The sequence below is a fragment of the Megalobrama amblycephala genome, linkage group LG20, assembly GCF_018812025.1.
Source record: "Megalobrama amblycephala isolate DHTTF-2021 linkage group LG20, ASM1881202v1, whole genome shotgun sequence".
Taxonomy (NCBI): domain Eukaryota; kingdom Metazoa; phylum Chordata; class Actinopteri; order Cypriniformes; family Xenocyprididae; genus Megalobrama; species Megalobrama amblycephala.
This window is the reverse complement of record NC_063063.1, coordinates 31,346,393-31,373,147: the sequence shown is the minus strand read 5'-3', so window position 1 is coordinate 31,373,147 and position 26,755 is coordinate 31,346,393. Positions and strand designations below refer to the sequence as shown.

The 26,755-nt window shown below is 38.1% G+C and overlaps 1 protein-coding gene and 1 long non-coding RNA gene across 2 annotated transcripts; both read left to right on the top strand.

Annotated features, from left to right (window-relative positions):
- The first annotated feature begins 1,496 nt into the window (after positions 1-1,496).
- On the top strand, positions 1,497-24,612 carry LOC125255220 (alpha-tectorin-like). The gene is given in 32 exon segments (XM_048170266.1): positions 1,497-1,787; positions 2,528-2,614; positions 3,836-4,228; positions 4,319-4,861; positions 5,295-5,381; positions 6,808-7,200; positions 7,299-7,388; positions 10,155-10,297; positions 10,451-10,738; positions 10,914-11,009; positions 11,097-11,250; positions 11,428-11,681; positions 11,767-11,913; positions 11,995-12,574; positions 12,735-13,318; positions 13,749-14,313; positions 14,423-14,577; positions 14,579-14,746; positions 14,748-15,029; positions 15,141-15,699; positions 15,855-16,060; positions 16,414-16,623; positions 17,271-17,459; positions 17,563-17,852; positions 18,137-18,408; positions 18,566-18,685; positions 18,774-18,958; positions 19,382-19,539; positions 19,951-20,196; positions 21,159-21,321; positions 23,925-24,027; positions 24,165-24,612. Coding segments are annotated over 28 exon segments (6,726 nt in total). The 5' UTR covers positions 1,497-1,787; positions 2,528-2,614; positions 3,836-4,228; positions 4,319-4,861; positions 5,295-5,365; the 3' UTR covers positions 24,275-24,612.
- A 1,038-nt stretch (positions 24,613-25,650) lies between these two features.
- LOC125255228 lies at positions 25,651-26,443 on the top strand. The gene is made up of 3 exons (XR_007181852.1): positions 25,651-25,662; positions 25,930-26,032; positions 26,128-26,443. It is a non-coding gene; the product is annotated as an uncharacterized LOC125255228 (long non-coding RNA).
- Positions 26,444-26,755: the final 312 nt, after the last annotated feature.

The following is a 26,755-nucleotide window of genomic DNA, read 5'->3' as shown; positions in this document are numbered from 1 at the left end:
TTTTATACACTTTGATATTCACAGCAGACTTTAAAAGAAAGATTTTATTATTATTATTATTAATAATAATAATAATAATAATACATTTGATTTATAATGCGCTTTTCTTAAACCCAAAGCGCTACAGTAATAAAATGAAGCAAAAACAACAAAAGCAATACAACAATTCATTAGAGAAAGACAGTCTTAAATAAATGTGTCTTAATCAACTTTTTAAAATGACCCAACATTGGTGCATTTCTGATGGGCAGAGGAAGCACATTCCATAGCTTAGGGGCTCAAATTCTTGTATTATTTATTATTTTGCAATCTGTGCCAGTAACACTTTAGAATACTGATCCTTCATTAATGAATAACTACACAGGAACAAATGAATAATGCATTATTAACACTCTAGTAACTACTATTAACTAACAAGAAACTCTGATTAATGAAATCGTAAGTAATAGTGCTCAGTTTAAGGTGGTAGTTCACTATTAGCTAATCAATAACTACTATTTTTTTCATTCATCCCAGAGAACTACTAAGAACTACTATATACATGTTCAAAATTAATGTGAATAATGCGTAATGTATAATTAATTCTAAAGTGAAGGTCATAGTAACCCTAATGACTGAAGTATTACCAAATACTAATTACTAATTATTTGGATCAGTATTCTAAAGTGAAAAGCATGATAACTCTCTAGTAACTACTGAAGTCATTGTAAACTTTTGAGGTTTTTGTAAAGTATTGGATAGTAATAATAACTCAAGAGTTATAACTCTAAAGTAACTACTAATATTTGGATCAGTATTCTAAAGTGAAGATCATAGTAACCCACTAGTAATTACTTAAGTATTAACAAATACGTCAGAAGGAATTACTGTACAAAAACATACAAAAACCTTAAAAGTTTACAAAGACTTCAGTAGTTATTAGAGAGTTATCATGTTTTTCACTTTAGAATACTGATCCAAATGATTAGTAATTCCTTCTGAAGTATTTGGTAATACTTCAGTCATTACTAATGGGTTACCAAGACCTTTACTTTAGAATCAGTTATACATTATGCATCATTCATGTTAATTATGAACCTGTATATAGTAGTTCTTAGTAGTTCTCTGGGAGGAATGAAAAAACAGTAGTTACTGATTAGTTAATAGTGAACAACCACCTACAACTGAGCACTATTACTTACTAAGTCATTAATCAGAGTTTCTTGTTAGTTAATAGTAGTTACTATAGTGTTAATAATGCATTACTCATTTGTTCCTGTGTAGTTATTCATTAATGAAGGAACAGTATTCTAAAGTGTTACCTCTGTGCCATTTCTTTTGAACTCACTGCAGTTTTATTTTAACAAACAAACGTTTTAAGACAAAACCCCCAAACCAGGCTTAATGTATTTGGAATTTGTGACATTTATGAACTGCACAAATATCACACACTTTGTTAGTTTTTTTATGTAATAGCCTGTTCCATTTTTTATTTTTTTTTCATACTGTTATAGCAGATACAACCACAGTCACAACCACGGAAACTACAACCACGGAAACTGAAACCACGGAAACTGCAACCACGGAAACTACAACCATGGAAACTGCAACCACGGAAACTACAACCATGGAAACTACAACCACGGAAACTGAAACCACGGAAACTGCAACCACGGAAACTACAACCATGGAAACTGCAACCACGGAAACTACAACCATGGAAACTACAACCACGGAAACTGCAACCACAGAAACTACAACTATGGAAACTGCAACCACAGAAACTACAACCATGGACATTACAACTGGTAATATAATGTGCTATATTTTTCTGGAAGATTATTTGTTTATTTGGGAGGCTTAACATGTAATATGAAACCTACAGAATGGTACCAGTGGAAAACAAACAACGTTTGTACATGTGTAAAATCTAAAGTAAGGAACAATCTGGGGTGCATTTCCCAAAAAGCATCATTAAAGTTAACTTTCTGGCTTAACATGTCATATAAAACCTATGGTAATATATATATAGGCATATTGAAACATCTAGTTTAAATATTGCTGTTTATTTAACTGTGTGTGTGTGTGTGTGTGTGTGTGTGTGTGTGTGTGTATGTGCGTGCCTGTGTGTGTGTGTCCATACGCTTGTACATATGTATGTTTACAGAGGAGACATTACTGTCGGACACATTAAAGTTCATCACATAGCCTTTTTTGTTATGAATAAACAATGAACGCTATTATCAATACAAACAATAAATAAAACATACGGGCATATGACATATGCAACACTCAACAATGTTTCTGTTTAACCTAATTTTATGTATTCTCTGTGGTCTTTGTAAATCAAGCTCCATGACTAGCATTTGTTGCTGTTTTGTTTTATTTATTTATTTTTTTTTTTTTCCTTTATTGTTGGTACCCAAATATTATACACTCATAATGCTAATCTAATCTAAAGTAAGGAACAATATGGGGTGCATTTCCCAAAAAGCATCATTAAAGTTACCCCCCCTCCCCCCCCTCTTATTTTTTTTTTTCTCCCCAGTTGCAAGCAGCATAAACCCTACTACTGTTATAGCAGATACAACCACAGACCAAACCACGGAAACTACAACCATGGATATTACGACTGGTAATATAATGTGATATATCAGTCTGGAAGATTTGTGTGTGTGTGTGTGTGTGTAGATGATGAATCGCCTTCGATAATGAACGCGATATTGCGTAGCTTGTCAGTGAACTACGGCTCTGTCTATTAAATGCCGCTACATTTGAAAGCAGGTGATGGCGATTTCGCGGTAATCAGGGAAACGGCTTTACTGACGAAATGCGCGTGACAATCGCATGCTGGAAAGAGCAGATGTCCTGGAGGATGTCACTGTTTGGGTCTGTGTTGATTTGGGCCTTGTCTTCACAAGTCTCCATCTCCTGATATGGCTGTGGATATATGCATTAAGGTCACAAAGGTGTCTCTTAGCCAATTTGTCTTAAAGTTTTTGGCAGGCCTGGTTCTACGGGGGTGCTAGAGGGCGCTAAGCATCCTCAAACGCATGTAAGAGCACCCTCAGTTGATATACTAAACAGATTTGACAAATGCTCCAGTGCACATTTGTGTTTGCACTCTGGAGAACGTCAGATGTATCCATTTACAATTTATTTTTGCAGCGGTGAGCAATGAAGCCAATCACAGTCATAGTTGTTGATCTCTTGAACGCAATGGCCAATCAGAGGTTAGCTCAACTTAAATAACGCTCAATACGGCAGAGTTTTTATTCAGTGCTGAGTTATTGGACACTGAATGTGACATTGCTATGGTAGAGACGTTGCTTAGCCTACATTTGCACTTTTCTAGAGCTCCCTCATTAATTTCAGAGGCACCTTCAGTGATTTAATTCTGGAACCGGGCCTGGTTTGTGGAACAAAAGTGGGTCTTCTTTATTGATCAGCTTTGTTATTAACAAACCCTAGTATGAGATTAAACAGGCATGGGAGAGATGTCTCCTTCAGCAATTTAGGATGGTGAGCATCTTACATTGTCATGTGGAGGTTATAGCTCTCTGTATCTTGGTGGCTCTCATCCTCGGCTAGAAGATAGAGTTGTTACTCAGGAAATTTACGGCTCCCGTTATGAGCAGCACAGACGCTACAGATCCAACCCAATCCAAGTCAAAGCTTGTCCTGAAAATTATTATGTCTACAAATTTACCAGGCCAATTCTTTCAAATCCCCACATTTATTCATCTTTATCTTTGACATGCTTATCATGAATGGTATTATTTACATTCATATTATTATCTGGAATAAATGTAATCTACATTATATAGTGCTGTCTTTCTACTTTTTTCCACTATAGTAACTTTCTCCACCCCAAGTGTTGACCCCTGCTACACCTATACCAGTCTGGATGAGCCTCAGAGAAGCGCTGACTATTCTCACTATACAAATTTCTTTGTGTGTGATTATTATGTGGAGTGGAATGGCTGGTACAGGCTGTTCTACAATGGCCAAAATGCTCAGATGCCAGAATCATGTGTTTATGATGGCATGTGTGGCACGTATTACCCACTGTGGCTCAGCGGCCCTCACCCACAGCTGGAAGATGGAGTGGTCACCCGTCCGGTCTGTGTCTCATCATGGAATGGCTGCTGCGCTTTAACATCCCACCCTATAAGAGTCAAAGCCTGTCCGGGAAATTACTATGTTTATGAGTTTGTCAAGTCATCAGTTTGTGGAGTTTACTGTATAGGTAAGCATATACTGTACCTATTTGTATTCATTTATTTTTCTGAGTTTGTTTTAAAATGATTGATATTATTTAAAATGTTCCTAATACCAGAAGCATCAAGTCAGTTCATCTCATCAGCGTCTACAACAACAGAGACAATCCCATCCACAGAATCCATTACTCCACCAATCACAAACACTGGTAAAGTATTGTCTTACTTCCTTTATAAACTCTCATGAGCATCTTTTTGAACATGTGAACAAGTTACTAACCAGCATGTACACATACATAAAAGAACCATAGTTTCATAATCTTTCATATATTTATAAATTTTTTTTCCTTCATTGTTGGTATCCAATTATTATACACCCATTTGCCTAATGATAATATAATCTAATGTAAGGAACAATCTGGGGTGCATTTCCCAAAAAGCCTCATTAAAGTTAAATTCTAGTTAAATTCTGTTTATTTAACTGTGTGTGTGTGTGTGTGTGTGTGTGTGTGTGTGTGAGTGTGTGTGTGTGTGTGTGTGTGTGTGTCTGTCCATACGTTTGTACATATGTATGTTTACAGAGGAGACATTACTGTCGGACACATTAAAGTTCATCACATAGCCTTTTTTGAATGATGACGAGCTTCTCCTAAAGTGTGCAGGTGAGGAATGTAGAACAGTTGTAAAGAGTGTAATAACTGCTCCTCTGCTAAACCAGTTAATATAGTGTTCACTTCCTCAAATTCTTCCAGAACAGAGGCCAGAGTTATGAATAAACAATGAACGCTATTGTCAATACAAACAATAAATAAAACATACGGGCCTATGACATATGCAACACTCAACAATGTTTCTGTTTAACTTAATTTTATGTATTCTCTGTGGTCTTTGTAAATCAAGCTCCATGACTAGCATTTGTTGCTGTTTTGTTTTATTTATTTATTTTTTTTTTTTTCCTTTATTGTTGGTACCCAAATATTATACACCCATAATGCTAATCTAATCTAAAGTAAGGAACAATATGGGGTGCATTTCCCAAAAAGCATCATTAAAGTTACCACCCCCCCCCCCCCCTTATTTTTTTTTTCTCCCCAGTTGCAAGCAGCATAAACCCTACTACTGTTATAGCAGATACAACCACAGACCAAACCACGGAAACTACAACCATGGATATTACGGCTGGTAATATAATGTGATATATCAGTCTTTAAGATTTGTGTGTGTGTGTGTGTGTAGATGATGAATCGCCTTCGATAATGAACGTGATATTGCATAGCTTGTCAGTGAACTACGGCTCTGTCTATTAAATGCCGCTACATTTGAAAGCAGGTGATGGCGATTTCGTGGTAATCAGGGAACCGGCTTTACTGACGAAATGCGCGTGACAATCGCATGCGATATATCGCCCAGCCCTAACATATACCAAAACTGAGGTAGAAGTTCGTAAGAATCTAGCTGTAATAAAGGTTTAACACACAGAAAGAACTCTGTAGGTTATATAAAACATACATGATACACAAGATATATCCAAGTGAACTGGTGATTATTGGTAGAAATTTTGAGTTTGTGCTGTTTTAAGAGAAAATATCTCCGGAGTGTGCAGCTGGGAAGAGCAGATGTCCTGGAGGATGTCACTGTTTGGGTCTGTGTTGATTTGGGCCTTGTCTTCACAAGTCTCCATCTCCTGATATGGCTGTGGATATATGCATTAAGGTCACAAAGGTGTCTCTTAGCCAATTTGTCTTAAAGTTTTTGGCAGGCCTGGTTCTACGGGGGTGCTAGAGGGCGCTAAGCATCCTCAAACGCATGTAAGAGCACCCTCAGTTGATATACTAAACAGATTTGACAAATGCTCCAGTGCACATTTGTGTTTGCACTCTGGAGAACGTCAGATGTATCCATTTACAATGTCTTTTTGCAGCGGTGAGCAATGAAGCCAATCACAGTCATAGTTGTTGATCTCTTGAACACAATGGCCAATCAGAGGTTAGCTCAACTTAAATAACGCTCAATACGGCAGAGTTTTTGTTCAGTGCAGAGTTATTGGACACTGAATGTGACATTGCTATGGTAGAGACGTTGCTTAGCCTACATTTGCACTTTTCTAGAGCTCCCTCATTAATTTCAGAGGCACCTTCAGTGATTTAATTCTGGAACCAGGCATAGTTTGTGGAACAAAAGAGGGTCTTCTTTATTGATCAGCTTTGTTATTAACAAACCCTAGTATGAGATTAAACAGGCATGGGAGAGATGTCTCCTTCAGCAATTTAGGATGGTGAGCATCTTACATTGTCATGTGGAGGTTATAGCTCTCTGTATCTTGGTGGCTCTCATCCTCGGCTAGAAGATAGAGTTATTACTCAGGAAATTTACGGCTCCCGTTATGAGCAGCACAGACGCTACAGATCCAACCCAATCCAAGTCAAAGCTTGTCCTGAAAATTATTATGTCTACAAATTTACCAGGCCAATTCTTTCAAATCCCCACATTTATTCATCTTTATCTTTGACATGCTTATCATGAATGGTATTATTTACATTCATATTATTATCTGGAATAAATGTAATCTACATTATATAGTGCTCTCTTTCTACTTTTTCCACTATAGTAACTTTCTCCACCCCAAGTGTTGACCCCTGCTACACCTATACCAGTCTGGATGAGCCTCAGAGAAGCGCTGAATATTCTCACTATAAAAATTTCTTTGTGTGTGATTATTATGTGGAGTGGAATGGCTGGTACAGGCTGCTCTACAATGGTCAAAATGCTCAGATGCCAGAATCATGTGTTTATGATGGCATGTGTGGCACGTATTACCCACTGTGGCTCAGCGGCCCTCACCCACAGCTAGAAGATGGAGTGGTCACCCGTCCGGTCTGTGTCTCCTCATGGAATGGCTGCTGCGCTTTAACATCCCACCCTATAAGAGTCAAAGCCTGTCCAGGAAATTACTATGTTTATGAGTTTGTCAAGTCATCAGTTTGTGGAGTTTACTGTATAGGTAAGCATATACTGTACCTATTTGTATTCATTTATTCATTTATTTTTCTGAATTTGTTTTAAAATGATTGATATTATTTAAAATGTTCCTAATACCAGAAACATCAAGTCAGTTCATCTCATCAGCGTCTACAACAATAGAGACAATCCCATCCACAGAATCCATTACTCCACCAATCACAAACACTGGTAAAGTATTGTCTTACTTCCTTTATAAACTCTCATGAGCATCTTTTTGAACATGTGAACAAGTTACTAACCAGTGTAGTGATTTTTACTTTGTCCATCAAAGGACACAAAGTAAAATAGGGATTGGTACTCACGTCACCGCTGACGTTGTGATTTTTGGATCACACGTCTCTTAAGGTGTGATTATGAGTACATCAGATGACCACTTTCCCCTTATTCCCTAGTTCAGGGCACCAGTCAAGGTCTGTTACCTTGGCAGTATGAGAACACTCCCAAAAGGGGCCTTCATTCATTTAGAATTAATGTAAAGTGGTCAGCTGATTTATCTGAAAATTGGTGATATTGCTAACTTGTAGAACCTTTTCTGTATTATCAGCACAAGGAAGACACAAGTGTAATAAAATAAATTTTATTAACAAAAAGATAAACAAGAATAACTAACACAACTACTAAATGAATACTATGAATGATAAAGGAATAAAGTGCATAAGCTACATAGAATACAAGTGATTAAGTTGGGTGTGGCTATGGAAGAGTTACGTTATCTTATGGAAAGATAAACTGTTTCTCTAAAAATAATAAGGTGGAGAACCTTATTATGCACCAAACAAATAAACAAAAGATTATTTGTTATTAACTAACATCAGTTATTATTACATCTAATGGAAATTAGGAAATTATATACTGATAACATACAACAATGCCAAGGTCTCTGGAAAGAGGTTTGGTTAAGTGATATTTACGTTCCACTTGGTCGAGTCCGATGACGGTGATGTCTTCCACTGGTTGTGCTGGGTGACAATGCAGTGGGGAGAGGAGCCAGAATCTGTTTCAACAGTCTTGAACACGAAGCTCTGTGGGATGCTGATCTCCTGGAGCACCAAAGGGTCCTAAAATCTGGAACACGCAGATGAGGCCCTGGTGTAGGTGCAGAAGGTCCTTAACAATCTGGAACACGCAGACGAAGGTACCTTGGATTGAAGGTTTGTTCTCCTGAGCTTAACCTTGTTGCAGATGTCGTTACTGTCTCACTGGACGGAAACTCTGAACGTAGTGTTAGTTGACGTCTCTTTCCTCACAAGCTAGAGGCTTAGAACGTGGTCGTCTCTGTTGCTGCCTCACAAGCTGTAGGCTCAGATCACGGGATCTGTTGTTGTCTCTTCTGGATGGACCAGAGGCTCAGAACGGTATATCTGTTATGTCTTCTCCCTTCGCAGGGCAGACTCAGAACGATGTATCTGTTGTGTCTCAACTTCGCAAGCCGGGACTCAGAACGGTCTATCTGTTAATGTCTATCCCTTTTGACGGACAGACTCAGAACGAGGAGTGTCTGTTGAAAGGGTACCTTTATCCCTTTCCGATGAGGAGGAGATTGCATTTTGGCGCTTCTCCATTCGAGTGCTGTGATTGGCTGCTGGCATCAGAGGGGACACACACAGTGTGGCCCACCCTTCTCTCCCCTGTGGAACTCATTTGCATAAAGCACAAAGTTGGAAGTCTTTACAGTGTCTTTAAAGTTTACCAATGCATCTCTCACTTTCCAAACCACCACCAGAATACCTTTGGCAATATTCTAAACAAATAGAGACTAAACATGATGGAAAAAGATTGAACTGTCATTCAATTGTACATTAACAGCTGTATTTGTATCAGATGTTGCACTACAAATGGCTGTCACTGAGAATACTTATTTCTGTGAATAAGTGTGAAATGGATGTGTAGTTTGCATCAGTTCTAAGGTTTTCAAACATAGTTTTGAATGGATTTGGATGGATCTTTGTGATCTCTCTTTGTTTCACCCATTTCTGCTAAGGTCCCGAGGAATTTTTATGGCAGTCTCTGGCCAACCTTAGGAAGTAGTGTTTAGATGGGTGAAGGGCAGTAACTGCCTATGGACCAATGAGAAGCCTTGTCCTTCCCAGGCTTGGTACAAGAGGTCTTCTTCTTACCCTCTAAGAGAGGTCTGGATGTTGTCCTTCCATCTTTATCTGATGGCGTAGGACAGTTTGTTTGTGTTAGTCCACCGAGATCTAATCAAAATGTAGCAAACCTTTGTCCATTGTTACGGACAGAGAGGGGCCCGGCCATAAACTGGGCCCTAGAATGTGCTGTTCACTACACCAGCATGTACACATACATAAAAGAACCATAGTTTCATAATCTTTCATATATTTATACATTTTTTTTCCCTTCATTGTTGGTACCCAAATATTATACACCCATTTGCCTAATGCAAATGTAATCTAAAATAAGGAACAATATGTGGTGCATTTCCCAAAAAACATCATTAAAGTCCATTAATCCCCCAGTTGCCAGCAGCATAAACCCTACTACTGTTGTAGCAGATACAAGCACAGTCCAAACAACGGAAACTACAACCATGGACATTACAACTGGTAATATAATGTGATATCAGTCTGGAAGATCATTTATTTATTTGGGAGACTTAACGTCATATAAAACAACAACCATGGACACTACGACTGGTAATTAGGGCTGGGCAATATATGGCATTCGTTTGTCACGTGCATTTCGTCAGTAAAGAACTCAGTTCCCTGATTGCCGCTAAATTGCCATCACCTGCTTTCAAATGGAGCGGCATTTAATAGACAGAACCGTAGATCACTGACAAGCCACGCAATATCATTATCGAAGGCGATTCATCAATAAAATTTCAATTTTATTTATCATGATAAATAAAATTGAAATGATGACTGTGATATTACTAATAAATGTTCAATACTGTTGTTTTTTTTCTTTTCTCAGACAATGACGTCAATATTATGAGCCAATTTTATCCATTTGGAACTGAAGACACAGTGAATGGACGCACTGATGGTGGAAGTTCATCAGTTATTTACCTCCAGCCGCCGTTTATATTTTTTGGGCAAACATACAACCAAATTTATGTAAGTAAATCAAATATGAGAGGATCTTTGATTATGAGAGTCTGTAACCTGTCTATAATCATTACACTCTTGGAGAAAAAGTAAATGAGAAAATGCATCCTTGCATCCTTTATAAGAATTCTGCACATGATAATCAGTCCTCTTCTATTTCAGGTTAACAACAATGGACACTTGACTTTTGACAGTGCATGGTCCAGCAACAGACCATACCAGTTCCCAGCTTATGGAGGGAAAGACCTCATTGCTCCATTCTGGACAGATATTGATACTGAACACCGTTGGAAGGGTGTTATCTCATATCAACAGTACACCTCTGGCAGTGTCCTTACACAGGCGACCCAAGACATAAACCAATACTTCCCTGACCTGAGTTTCTCTGCTTCATGGGTCTTTGTTGCAACATGGGATAGAGTTGCATACTGCTGCAGTTCAAGAGATGAAGTACTGAAGCCTAATTTGGTACCATGAAAACCTTCATGTGCCCATTTAAAAAAAAAAAAAAAAAGATATACCATTTCTTGCTTTACTATATATATATATATATATATATATATATATATATATATATATATATATATATATATATATAATATTTTTTTTTTTTGTCTTTTTTAAGGAAACATCTTTCCAAGTGGTTTTGATTTCAAATGGCTATCTCTCATTTGTTGTAATGAACTATGGTGCAATCGCTCCAACGCAACGATATGTACAGGTATGCACAAGATGACAGATTTATATAATGTATTGAATTGTTTATGACTAACTAATCTGACATCTGGATGTCTTCCTTTATCATTAGGCTGGTTATGACACCATCGACTCAAGTCACCATTTCTCAATTACTGGATCACTCCAGAATGACATCACAGCCCTACCATACAGCAGCAATGTCAATGTGCCAGGCAGATGGGCCTTCAGAACAGATCATGGAACACGGGGCTGTCAATTTAATGGTAAAGCTGCTTCCCTGACTGTGTGCAATATTTGCTATTTGCAAAAGACTATGAATGACCTATTCAAATGTGATTATACCATGCTAGTGAGCCATAGGTGAAGCCTTACAGTAATTAAACAAATGATTTTTGGTATTATTTTTTTATTCTTTTATATTCACAAACTCTTTGTTATAGGTTTTCCAGTGCAGCTGGGAGACTCCTTCTGGAGTGATGTCAACTGTCAGCAGAGATGCACCTGTACTAGAAGTGGTCTCCAGTGCAGCTTTGAGACCTGTACTTATTCCCAAGCTTGTCGTCCAGCTGCTTTCCAATACTCTTGTCAGAACATTCAGAGGCAAACATGCACCATCTCCGGTGATCCTCATTACTATACCTTTGACAATCAGATATTTCACTTTCAAGGAACCTGCACATATGTTCTGTCTGAGGTTAGTAATGCTGCTATGGCTTTCTATTTATTGTAGAAGAGATTGTACAGTCCTTTACTGATTCTGAATTTGTATCATTGTTTAGGCTTGTGGAAATGGTTTGCCGTACTATCGCATTGAAGGCAAAAATGAGCATTGGGGTAGTACACATGTCTCATGGACTAGGATGGTCAGAGTATTTGTCTATAATGAAGAAATTGAACTGGTCAAAGATCACCATTATGAGGCAAAGGTAAGTATCACTGTATTGCTGTAATGTTGATTTGAGCCACCCTTACATTTTCCTAATTTCTTTTTTGTCAACATTGTCAAGGTTAATGGGACCTTTCTAGCATCACCATTCACCCTCCACAATGGCTCCATCCAAGTCTATCAGTCTGGATTTTCTTTGGTCATCAGCACAGATTTTGGTCTTCTAGTGACCTATGATGCATATAGCTATGTCACCATCTCTGTACCTTATGACTACCAGAATGCCACATGTGGTCTGTGTGGGAACTATAACCTACATCCTGAAGATGACTTCCGTTCAATCTCTGGGGAGATCTTGAGCTCGGATGTTGACTTTGCCAACTCTTGGAAGGTAGATGGGGACACAGATCCTGAATGCCATGATGTCAGATGCACAGGTCTTGCTTGTGCGGTTTGTACCAGCAGTGAAATGAGCCTTTACAGTGACACAAACCACTGTGGAATCCTAGGAGACGTTTGGGGGCCTTTTGCATCTTGCCACTCTGTGTTTTCGCCACAGACCTACATAGAGAACTGTGTCTATGATCTTTGTTCAGGAGGAGGGTACCAGCCTATTCTGTGCCAGGCTCTCAATGTGTATTCTGCTCAATGCCAACAGCAGGGTGTACAACTAGGACAGTGGAGACAACCAGGCTTTTGTGGTAAGTGCCTTAATATATCTGTATTAGAAGTAAGATTGGCAATGAACCTAATTTAACTTAAAATAAGTTCATTAAAAAAAAATAATAATAATTTAAAATATTTGTGGAAGGTGAAAGATCACAGAGTTTGCACATTCTAATTACTGCCCTCCATTTCCAGAAATGATATGCCCTGAACACAGTCATTTTGAGTCCCACGGATCAGGCTGCCCTGCAACCTGTAGCAACCAATCTGCCCCAATAAACTGTCCCTTGCCCCGTCAGGAGAGCTGTATTTGTGATGATGGGTACATCCTCAGTGCTGGGCAATGTGTACCTGAAGTGAACTGTGGTTGCACATTTGAGGGCTTCTATTACTCTGAGGGACAGTCAGTAGTATTGGATGAGGACTGTGGGAGACAATGTGTTTGCAGTAGCAGGTCAATGCTCTGCTATCAGCACCAGTGTGGTCCAGCAGAGGTGTGTGGACTCCGTAATGGTGTGAGGAGCTGCAGACCCATCAGTTATGCAACCTGTTCCGTTGAAGGCCTGGGTTCATACCACACCTTTGATGGACAAACTTTCAGATACCCAGGAGCTTGTGGACTGACCCTTGCCAGAGTGATGGGGCCATCCCAACTACCATACTTTGTTTTGACAGTGGAGAAAGTACCCAGAGGCCTTCAAGGCTTTTCCAGGTTCCTGAAGTTTGAGGCAGGAGGAACTCATGTTTCCATTGAATTAGGAGAAGGTAGCAATGTACAGGTTAGCTAAAACCTTTTTTTTTTTTTTTTTCAGATTTTCATGTATTAAGAAAAGTTTAACTATATTATTCCAAACGCATATGCTAGATCAGTTGTTAACACTCCAATACGTTTCTATTAGTTAACAAGAATTAACAGTGTAAAATACTTTTAAAGCATTTATGAATCTTAAGTATTTGAATTATGAATTTCAAGATTAACTAATACATTATTAAAATCCAAAGTTTTATCAGTTAATATTATTTAATGGACCTGAGCTTACACATTAAAAATGAACAGTTGTATTTTTATTAATAAAGCTTAACAAATAAAAACTGTATCAAATATATTGCTCATTGTTAGTTAATATTTTTTAATGCATTTACAGACATTAACTAATGGAACCTTACTCTAAAGTGTTACAATACAATTTACTTTTTTATTCTTCTCAGGTGGATGGACAGGTGGTTGGCCTACCCATCAGTGTTGGTTCCAGTCAGATCCGCATCTATCACAGCAGTGTGAGGGGTTTTGTTTTGAAGACAAACTTTGGAGTGACCATTAGAGCTGACTGGCCGCACATTGTCCGAATCACAGCTCCAACCACTTACAATGGTACACTTGGAGGTCTGTGTGGGAACTTGAATGGAAACATTAATGATGAATTCTACAGCCCAGATGGTGTCCTGCTGGATGACTCTCAGCTTTTTGCGGACAGCTGGCGTGACGGATCCCTGTCAGCCCAGTGTGAGGACCCAGCTGACATTTGGGAACCAGGACTTTATCAGAATAGGAGTGAGTTCCGTGAGCGCTGCAGCATCATGGCAATGAATGATGGACCATTTGCTGAGTGCAGCAGAACACTAGACCCTTGGCAAAGAATTGAAGACTGCATTCAGATGCTGGAGCAGACGGAGGGTGCCAGGGAGGCTCTATGTGAAGCCCTGCGAGGGTACACACTGCACTGCCAACAGAATGGCATTGTAGTTGGAGAGTGGAGGAGTATCACCCACTGTGGTTAGTATCTTGTAAGGTGACAAGATTTTCAGAATCAAAAGTATACATCTTCTTCAAAATGCTGATCATTCATTGCCTTTTCCATCTGGTTTTGTCTTAATTATCCCAGATCCCAACTGTCCAGCAAATACTCATTTTGAACTGTGTGGCACATCCTGTCCTGCATCCTGCCCTAGCCTCTCATTTCCCTTCCAGTGTGCTCTGCCATGCCAGGGGGGATGCCAGTGCAATGATGGACTAGTGCTGGATGGAGATCGCTGTGTTCCCCCCCACTGGTTGCGGCTGCCACTATGATGGCCGTTATCGGCAGCCTGGAAAGCAATTCTGGCATGGTGAAGAGTGCCAGTCCCTGTGTGTCTGTGATGGAATCACTGGAAATGTCCGTTGCACACCATCATCTTGCAGTGAACAGGAAATCTGTCGTGTGGTGGAGGGGGGAGTATGGCTGCCACCCTAATCCACATGGTAATTGTTATACTTCTGGAGATCCCCATTATATCTCCTTTGATAGAACCTACTTTGACTTTCAAGGCAAATGCCGATATGTGCTGGCCACAGTGTGTAATGACACTCATGGACTACCACACTTCCAGGTGGAAGCAAGAAATGAAGCATGGAATGGATTGTCTGTGTCAATAACTGTTGAAGTTTTTGTCAACGTCTCAGGGCATCTTGTGCACATGTCACGGGACATGAACAGTTATTCTGCTGTTAAGGTAAGCATGTCCCTCTCACTGTAATTTGTAAATGTGATATGAAAAACATTACTGTTGTAGTTATTGAAAATATTGTTTTGTATAAACATACTCTACTTTTTCTTCAATTAGATTGATGAAGAGACCAGAAACCTCCCTGTCTATCTTGACTCTGGTCGGGTGTCTGTCTACTCCACAGGACAGTTTATATATGTCTCGACTAACTTTGGTTTCAGTGTCAGTTATGGTGGTTCCTCTGAGGTAAATATTGTTGTGCCAGCAGAATACAGTGGAGTTATGTGTGGCATCTGTGGCAACTTTAATGGCCATCCCGAGGATGACTTCCTCACTCCGTCAGGTGCTCTGGCATCAACAGCAGACCAGTTTGGGGCAGCATGGAAGGTTGAGGAGGACATGTCATGCAATGATGACAATGGGGACAGAGGTCCTGGCCATTGCCAAGATGAGAGCACAACTCAAGCCTTGTGTCAGATCATCAGAGACCATCAGGGCCCCTTTAGTTTCTGCCATGGTTCTGTAGATCCACAGGTCTACTTTCATAACTGTGTGTTTGATGTGTGCATTTCTGGGAACAGCAACAGTGTCTTGTGTCGCTCTATCCAATCCTATGTGAGTGCTTGTCAATCTGTCAATGCCATGGTCTACCCCTGGAGAGAACTTGCATCCTGTGGTAAGTGACCGGAGGTGTGGCTGAGATATGTAAATAGATCAACTTCAGATGAATTTGTTCTCTATATTAAATTTTCCTTTTATCACAAAGATTAAGATTAATATTGTACATAGTATGAATTGCATTTTATGAATACATTTTTGTTCCTTTTCCAGTCATGGACTGCTCATCAAACATCCCAAACAGTCATTATGAGGTGTGTAGCACAGACTGTGGTCATACGTGCGCCAGCAGCATTGATGCTAGTTGTGAACACACATGCTCAGAAGGTTGTTTCTGTGATGAGGGATTTGTGAGGAGTGGAGGACTCTGTGTACCAGTGGAGCAATGTGGCTGCTTGTATGATGGATTCTACTATCATGTGAGGATTAAAACATTATGTTTTTATGTTAAACCTTATTATATAGGGCAGTGGATAAGGGGGAAGCACAGCCTTAGTATATTATGACAACATACATCATCTCAAACACACACACACACAAAAAGAAAAAAAAAAAAGAAAAAAAGAAAAGAAAAATGTGGTGCTGCCATGGTACATAGATAGTATAATCATAGTACTTTCATATATATCATATATTTACTTATCATTGCATTTGCATGGTACTCATAAAAAACTACATGGTGATACCAGGATAAATTTGTTTTATATGTAAAAATACTCACTGATCTTATGTTATGGAAATGTAAAGTTTGTTGTCATTGTTGATTTTGTAGATTGGTGAACAGTTCTGGGATTCAACATGTTCCCAACACTGTCAGTGTTTTGCTCCGAATGATCTACGCTGCACTGCATCTTTCTGCCCAGTGGCCATGGAGTGTGTGGTCAGAAATGGACATCGTGATTGCTATAGTACAATGTCCACGTGCACAGTCTGGGGTGACCCCCACTACATCACCTTTGATGGGGCTGTGGCCCACTTTCAGGTATGAACTGGTAAACTGTTATGTGTAGATAAACACGCATGAAGCAGAATTAATTTCAAAGTTCTTTTTAATAAACCAGGGGAATACGCAAGAGAAAATCAACAAGGCATGTACACAATAACATAAGATTGAACAAAGAAGTAGAACGAAGGGCTAATGTTGGCCACACACTTGTAGATTTTAAGCTTGATTTTGGGCCTGATTTGCCCAAATTTGATTTTCTATTCGAGGCTTGTCGTAACCTACTTTTTGTCCAAAACAATCCTCAATTTTATGGTGTCATTATGATTATATTACTGCTCACCATCGAGTCGAAGCCTCCCCGATCCCAAATTGTAGATATCGAACATGCCAGCATGTCTTGTGTCTGCATCCAAATCATCTAGTGTGTGCATGCAGAGTATTATAATTTTTAAAAAATAAGTTGAAACTGTCCTTAAAATTGGTTAAAATTTAAAAAAAAATTGTCTAGTGTCTTCCAGGCCTTAAATACACAGAGTGAAGTAATCAACATAAACTAAAAGAGGTGCCGAACTCATGAGAACTATTGAAACAAACTAGCAGACAAAACTCAGGCAAACCAGAACATGGCAATGAATGAAAACGAAACCAAAACAAAACAAATTGTATTGTGTTAATCCTACCAGGGAACGTGTTCGTATGAGATTGCCCAGACCTGCGGAAATGTTACAGACAGTGATCTGGAGTTCCGTGTGGTGGCCACCAACAGGCACCGGGGGAACATGGTAGTGTCATTTGTGTCTGCAGTGGATGTTTGGTTGTCACAACATGGACAACAGACACACATCACTATTGGGCAGAACAGGAGAGTCAAAGTTAGTTACACTTCAAATTATATACATTTTGTATACACTTCAATATAAATTTCCTTTCACTTTCTCTGTTTTCTCATGTCGAAATCTTCTGATTCCCCTCCAGGTTGATGGAAATCCTATTGACACACCAGCTTATCAAATCAATGATCTTGTAGGGCTACATGAGGAGCAAGGATTTGTAATTCTAAATGCATCCAATGAATTCATTGTCCATTTTGATGGACATAACAGCCTTCTAGTCAGAGTGAGCCAAAGATTCTATGGATCTCTTTGTGGAATGTGTGGAAATTTCAATAGTAATCCTGCGGATGACAAAGTGCTGCCCAGTGGAGAACTCGCTTCTGATGACATTTCCTTTGGCCACAGCTGGAAATCAGACACCAGCATTCCAGGGTAAGAATCATGAGACTTTAGGATATAGAGAGAAATTGTCTTCCAAATGTTAATTTCTTGCAAATTGTTAAATTTTGGTTTACTTTTAGTATTTTGTTCAGTCGCCAGTCAGTGTCCAATGTAAAACATCTCCTGACAATCAACAAGTAGAGAATCATTGTTTTAGTTTAAAATATGCATGAATAGGAAATTATATTTGTTGTCCACCTGTAAACTCTTTCTTTATCCAAATGGTGAAATAGTATTGGTATATAATTGACCTGAAGTTTCCTTGTATTCTTCAGCTGCGGTACCAGAGACCAGCCCGGTAATGCTGATGAGTGTCCATCCAGGCAGAGGTATTCTGATCTCTGTAGTATTATCACTAACACCACTGGCCCCTTCCAGAACTGCCATCTTCATATTGACCCTGCACCTTATTACTACTCTTGTGTGTATGATCTGTGTCTCTACACGCGTGCCAATGGCATGCTATGTTCAGCTGTTGAAGCCTATAAGACAGCGTGTGCCATCTTGGAGATACAGATCTCAGAATGGCGTTCAGGTCTGCGGTGTGGTAAGTCAAAATCACATTTCAGCACAAAATATTTTCTGATTTTGTCACTAGTATTGCTAAAAGTGTAAAGTGTAGGTAGCTAGACTAACCTTTGGCTCTGTTAACACGACTCAATGTCTTTGTGTTGCATTTCCTTTATCTGTGCTTCTCGTCTTAGATGTGAGAGATCACTGTTCTGAACTCAGCTGCTCTGAGGATGAAAGATGTGGGAAGAAAAATGGTGTTTATGGCTGTTTATGCAACAATGATCAACCCAAACCAGAACCTGACTCTTTTGGTTGGTAGTGTTCAACAAAAAATATGATTATAGGTCATTAATTGCCTTGACAATCTTTTGATCTGACAATCTCTTTTTTTCCCCTCAGATTTATTAGAAACCTGTGAAAGCAGCTCTGGATCTATTTCTGTGTCTCGCTGTCAGCTCTTTGAGGCTGGTTTTCCAGCTGATGTCTTACACCTCAATGATCCCAGCTGCAAAGGAACGGTCCGTAATGGCAGAGTCGAATTCCATTATGATAATGATAAACACATCTGTGGTACAAATCTTGTGGTAGGTTTAACTATGTATTATCTATTCAAATACACCATCTGATTATTTGTAATGTCTGATAGAATCAACAGAGACAGACCAGTTGAATCTCTCTGAGACTTTGAGAAATCTGCATGCAGGTCTGTAAGGGTACTGAATCTGTTACAACAAAAGGAAGGTCTCTAACAGACCTTCCTAAAGACTTCTCAAAGTCTCAGAAAGATTCAGAGGGGAAGGATACACAACCAATGCCATAAAAGAGACAATGATGTTTGCCCGCATTCTCCACCAGTACTATGTAACCCACCATTATTTAACTTAACTGACACAACTTTTTGGCTTTTTATAGTTTGAAGTGATGCTTTAGTATTTTTTTTTATTTTTTTTAAATGCCTTGAATTCAATTTAGGCTCAATTACAAAATGTTATATTTGTTGTCCACAGGCTAACGGCACCCACTTCATCTATGATAACTTTATTCTGGGGACACCGAGGTCAGAAGGTCTCATCAGCAGAGAGAAAATCCTGAAGCTTTCTTTCAGCTGTGTTTATCCTCAAACACAAACACTTTCCATGAATGTGGAAATCAACCCACTGGAGAGGTGCAAGTCAAGCAGCACTATTTTATTAAAGGAGTAGTTCACCAAAAAACAAAGTTTGTTCAAACCCTAATGTCTTTATTTGTTCCAAGGAACACAGAATTTTACTGGTCTCACCTTTCAACGTAGTTAATGCTCATGGGGAATTTCAAGCTTGAAAATGTACAAAAAATGTCTATATGACTCATAATGTATATACCAAATCTTCACCATTTAAGTGATAGCTTTGTGTAAGGAGCTAAAGTTGAAAGAATTGTTAACTTTTTGGGTGAACTAATCCTTTAAGCAGAAAAATAAATGTATTTAAAATATATATGGTAATATTATCTAAACCAATATACATTTTATTCCTAAAACAGAATTTTACCCATATGCAAAGTATTTTTAACATGCATCGATCCATTATTTCAAAAGCGTTGTGCAAAAGATCCTCCCTGCTGGCGAAGGCAGATATCGTGTCCGGATGATTCCATATCAGGATGATGAGTTTACCCGGCCCTTCACTGGTGCAGTGGATGCAGAGCTCGACCAGGAGATGCATGTGGAAGTTCGTGTTGAGGGGGTCGACAGCCGCCAGTTTGCCCTGGTGTTGGACAAGTGTTGGGCTACACCTGTGAATGATCCTGATTACAGCCTCCGCTGGGATCTCATCGTTTCAGAGTAAGCAATGCTTTTTATCTATTCTTTTAAGCTTGGCCTTAACTCAATGTAACATTTTTGCTGAATAAATAATAATCATATCACATTAAGTATTAGGGATGTCAATTTACACAAATTCCCATGATTGATCATCATTTAAATTAACAATCAATTAATCGATAGCCTTAATACTGCAATATGCAGTAGGCTATAGACAGCAGCATGACAGGGTGTGCAAATGTTGCTCAAAATGCCATGTTCCTCACCAAATGAATGAGAAGAGCTAGTGGGATTGTAAAATGAGTTGATGTTACTTATTTAATAATCAAATATAACCACCAATATAGTGTGTATTGTGAGTGCTTGTCAGAATGTGTACTCCTGTTGTGGACGCATTCTTCCTGTAACGACGTGCTGAATATATGTAGCAACTAAACTCAAGGAATTCCCAACAATTTATTATGGTGTTATCATTAATGTTATGTAATATGGCAGTCTAAATCATAGTTATTGTTAGTCATGCATTGCTGTTTGAGTTGCATGTGCTGAAGTGCTGAATTAACACCGGTAAACTGGAGCACTTTGCTAGTGCGTTATTTAACTCTAAGAAACACTTCCTATATGAGACTAATCAGTCATATACAAAATAAACATAATATTACAAATTATATCTGCACAAAATGATGCAAATGCACAAGTGAACTTGAACTAAGTTACGTGCTATTCAGAATGCGTGAGTCATGTTGTAGGCGTGCTCTTCCTGGAGCAACACAATGAAACAACTAAACGGCAACTAAACACAAATAATTTATGTTTTGTTACAATATTGTTCTCTTCATAATGTGATGTAATATGACAGTCCCAATCATAGTTATTATTAGTTGTGCATTGCTGTTTGAGCTGCATGCGGTGAAGCTGAGAAAACGGCACGCATTACTACAGCGTTAATTCTTAACCAATGCATCCTATATTGATATTCTCAGGTGTCCCAATCCAAAAGACGACACAGTGGAGCTGCTGCAGAACGGCGTCTCGACATCCAGCCGTTTCTCCTTCAGGATGTTTATCTTCACTGCAAACTCCACTAAGCTTTACCTGCACTGTGCTGTTCACCTTTGCCTTCTGTCAAGCAACCAATGCCCAATGGTGAGTTCTGATTTCATAATACTTTTGTATAGCTAATTTGTGAAATGTAATGGAATTTAGTGTGTAGAGTCAGATTGTTTTGGTTCCTTCAGAAGACACTGACACAGGGACGTGGGAACTATATTGTGAGGGGGGGGGGATTCTTGGGGGGGGGGGGGGTGTTAGTGTATGCCTATAGTAGGCTGTGTTATGTATCCTGATTGGCTTTATGATTAGTTAAATCTGTTTTGCACATGCATCGCCACAGAGTTAACCATTTCAGACAGTAAAGGACAGCCTCTGTCTCGTTCACTTCACGTCTGTGGGCGTTATGCACAGCTCAGTGTGGCCCAGGCACGGCGCCAGGATTCCAGTTTTGGATGGGCCAGACCAATTGTGGGTGGGCCTTAAATTAAAAATGTTAAATTAAAAAAAAAAAAAAACGTTATACAATCACTGCTTAACCTAATAAAAAAATATTGACTAATATAGCCTACTGTTATATTATCTGTGCGTATATATAATATAGATTTTAATAGCTTGATGTTCTTTAAATATTGTGTTGCATTGTTAAAAGTTTCGGTGCATAGGACAGACCTATCCGCGATCGCTCTCCATGGTTCTGACCAAAGAAGAGGGCTTTGGAATCTCCATTACGCATGAAACGCATCATACCTGGGCTGCGTTTCCCGATAACATTGTCTCTTAGCGTGCTACGAAGACTCTTAAGGTATATCTTAACTAAAGGTATACTACCACTAAAGGTATATCATTGCTAGGCGTCTTCAGGGCTGTCATCCACTTCGCGAAGCATAGGCGCTGAAAGGCAGAGGCGCTGGCGCCCTCCTAGCAACGGTGCTGTTTTTGGTAAAACATGATTTTGACGACTTCATTAAGTTTTGTTTTATAGAAAACTGTTTTTAAAATATATTCATTTTGTATAAATTGTATCTTAATTTTGATCAATGTTTTATCAATCAATTGCCCGTATTTAATAAATAAGAAGCAAATATATAGCAGACAATGTAATAACCTTGTGTAATTGACAGAATTACTAAAAAATATTTTGCTACCTAAAAGTTAAAGATTTTTTGTGTCACGCATGCATGCATGTCTATTTCCCTAATATTAAATATAAAACGCATGTGGACCGATATTTTTCCAATGTCTGGACTCCTTTATTAATGGAGTATATAAACAGACGTTTCAATATATTGGTATTAAATGCATTTTCTGAGAATTTATATTTCAAGTTTTTAATGCAAATGTCGAAATGCGCGCACTTTGGTCCATCAGTGCTTGGGTCACTGATCATAGAATACAATATCTCTTAATAAAATACAAAATTGACTGATTTACGAATGTATATGTGTTAGCTATGGCATGAAATATCTGATATTCCGATTGTCAAATACATGCAAGTGGAAGTGTATTGTTGTTTAATCACCTTTATAACGGTCGCGTTAGTTGAGCTGTATGCGCGATATAATTTTATGACACAAAATTTTGAAATGTAGGCTTAAATCAAACACATTTTAAAGGTGCCCAAGAACGTTCTTTCACAAGATGTAATATAAGTCTAAGGTGTTCCCCTGAATGTGTCTGTGAAGTTTCAGCTCAAAATACCCCATAGATTTTTTTAAATACATTTTTTTAACTGCCGATTTTGGGGCATCTTTAACAATGCACTGATTTACACTCAGTGCCGCCCCCTTAAATCGTGTGCTCCCTGCCACACCAGCTGTCGACTATATTACAGCGCATTTACAAAGTTCACATAGCTAATATAACCCTCAAATGGATCTTTACAAGATGTTCGTCATGCATGCTGCATGCATGCTTCGAATTATGTGAGTATTTATTTGGATGTTAAAGTTTTATTCTGAGTGAATTTGAGGCTGTCCTCCGTGGCTAATGGCTAATGCTACACTGTTGGAGAGATTTATAAAGAATTTGAAGTTGTGTTTATGAATTATACAGACTGCAAGTGTTTAAAAAATGAAAATAGCGACGGCTCTTGTCTCCGTGAATACAGTAAGAAACGATGGTAACTTTAACCTCATTAAACAGTACATTAGCAACATGCTAACGAAACTTTTAGAAAGACAATTTACAAATATCAGTAAAAATATCATGCTATCATGGATTATGTCAGTTATTATTGCTCCATCTGCCATTTTTCGCTGTTGTTCTTGCTTACCTAGTCTGATGATTCGGCTGTGTGCAGCTCCAGACGTTAACTGGCTGCCCTTATCTAATGCCTTTTATAATGTTGGGAACATCATGGGCTGGCATTATGCAAATATTGGGGCGTACACCCCGGCTGTTACGTAACAGTCGGTGTTATGTTGAGATTCGCCTGTTCTTCGGAGGTCGTTTAAACAAATGAGATTTATATAAGAAGGAGGAAACAATGGTGTTTGAGACTCACTGTATGTCTTTTCCATGTACTGAACTCTTGTTATTTAACTATGCCAAGGTAAATTCAATTTTTGAATCAAGGGCACCTTTAATTCAGATTCTGTACTGGAAGAATGTGGGAGAATGTTGGAACAGGGAACAGATACTGTTATAAACTGTGTAAAAATCTCATCACATTCTGGTTATCCATTTTCAATCTTTAGCACTGTGACTCTGGACACCAGCGGAGAGAGGGCAGGTCTCTGGACTTTCATGACAGTGCCTTCATTTCCATGGGTCCTCTGGTTTGGTCTGAACAGAACTCAGGTAAATGTTAAATTTAATAACCATGATACTTAATTTTCTCTTTTCACTTATGTCAAAATTATGTATGTTTTAAGCCATATTTATATCTCTTTTGCAACTTCACCATGCACTGAACCATGTCTTGTCCCCCTTCACAGACATACAGATTCCAGAAAAAGTGCAAGTGTCCAAGGCACCAGGCCTGTGTGGTTCCTTGATCATTTTGATGGTTTCACTCCTTTGTGCCTACACTATGTTGTATATTTAAACATAGAATTACCTTTGAATTATACATTTCTAATTTTTTTGTTCATCATATTTGATTTGTACACTGTATGTTGGATTAGGAACAATTGGCACTGAACTTATAAATTGTTCTGCTTTGACTTGTATTTTTACCTAATAATAATGACTGTTATTAAGAGATGTTTCTGTCTATTATGATAAAATAAGAATTATTTTGATTACTTCTTTATTTATTTGTAATATTTAAAATACTTATTTATTTTAAATACTCAAAATATTTACTGTGGAAAATGCTTTTTAGCTGTTTAACTGTTACTTATGAGGAGAAACAGCTGCCTTCCTCAATAAAATGATTTTTAAAAATCCTCATCCAAACTGTGATTATTCCATCCTGACCAGTGGGGAAAAGTAAAGTGTACCATGTGATTTTGTCCAGTATCTGTGTAGTTTTATAATGTTATTACTTATTATTACTTTTCTGAAGAGTGTCCTGACCTTTGACCCTTTTTTAATTATTAAAGTGCCCCTATTATGACTTTTGAAAGGTTCCTATTTTTGTTTTGGGAGTCCCCAACAACAGGTTTACAAGCATGCAAGATCAAAAAACACTTTCATTGTCTTATAATATGGATTTATTTTTACCTTATTTTCTCAAGGTTTGGGCTATTGTTGTAAAGATTAATTTTAACCACTGATTCTTCATGTATTAGCAGAGTTTGAGAGGTTTTAGGTTTTCCCTGGTGTCTGTGCACACAGTAAGTGGGCGGGCAATATGCTGATGTTTCGTTTTGCGTTTTGATGTCACAACGAAATGGCTTGGGATTTGTTTAATTGACTCTTACATTTGAAACAATAACTTTATATATGGTGCACTTTCAGATTTAAAACATTGCAGGATGTTTTCATTCACTTAGAGCCATGTTACACACTACATGAAAGGTCATTTTCAAAAATCCATATTAGGGGCACTTTAACTTTGTCATATCTATGTGTGTGTTTTGTATAATAGCAGTCCAACATCCCAAACCAGATCAAAGACTGTTTTTGATAGAAATTATATTTCTACATGGCAAATATTTTACTGACAATTTTACAGAGAGAAAATCCTAAAGGCTTCTTTCAGTTGTGTTTGTCCTCAAAAACACACACTTTCCATGAATGTGGAAATCAACCCTCCGGACAGGTGCGAGTCAAATACAAATTATTGTTGACTGAAGAGTCAACATTCTGGGTGAACTAATCCTGTTAGCAGAATAATAACTGTGTATAATAAGTAAATATACTGTATGGTAAACCAAGAATGGTTATCTGGGAAAATAATGGGTAAAATGTTTACCCATAAAACAAAGTAGATTTAACACACATCTATCCATTATTTCAAAAGTGTTGTGCGCAAGACTCTGCTCAATGGTCAGTTTACAAACCTTTCATAATTCATAAAATTGTGATGTTAAATTTTCAGAGTAGATTTAGTACTGTAATTGTGAAATAAATTTTCATTGTATATGTGGAATATGATCAAACTAATATAAGTATGGCTAGACGTTCAAGGCTGCTAAAATACCATGTTTGTGGTTGCCCTCTTCTGGAGACTTTGTGCACTTCTTTATGTTTCTTGTTTGTTCAGTGATATTTAACAGGGATTCACACAGCTGATTTTGCTCTTTTCTCTATCAGGACTGTGACTCTGGACACAAGCGGAGAGAGGGCAGGTCTCTGGACTTCCATGACAGTGCTTCCATATCCATGGGTCCTCTGATGTTGTCTGGAGGGAACACAGGTGAACATTTCATTTATTTTAATCATTTGTAAATAAATGTTTATGATGATCTCTGTCATTAATACAATTCACTGCATTATATTCTCTGTTCACAGATAAGTGGGTCCCAGATCAAGTGAAGGTATCTGAGGCTTCTTGTCTGTGTGGTTCTCTGATGGTGTTTCTTGTTCCTCTGATGAGTGTCCTGACACACTTTTAGTTTATAACCACAACATTTGACATGCATATTGTCTAGAGTCATTTTAATTCATGTGGAATTTGATGCAACACTAATATAACTAATATTTTATACAGAATAATAAATGAATTATTATTTAATCATTTATGTTTTTACATAGTACATTCATTCTGTATTACCTGAGGGGTTGTGCGACAACAACAAAGACCATCAGATTCATGTTTAACTAAAGGAAAACACGATTAGTTAAAACTAACTAATATGACTTACTTTTCTTAAAAATTGTGTTGTAATATTTTATTCAGGCATTTATTAAAAGGCATGAAAAAGGTCTGAATGATCCAAAATAAGGAAAAAAATAAATACATTTTATGGTTGAACTTTTGTTATCATTTTATTTCAATAAAAGTACAAGAATGATTAATGATCATCTTTTTACTGCTATCTTTGTAATTGTTTTACTTATTTTCCATCGTGATGCTATGATAATATGCTTGAGAAAGTCTTGCTATTTTACTTTTAATTCTAAAGGCTTTGAAGAATGT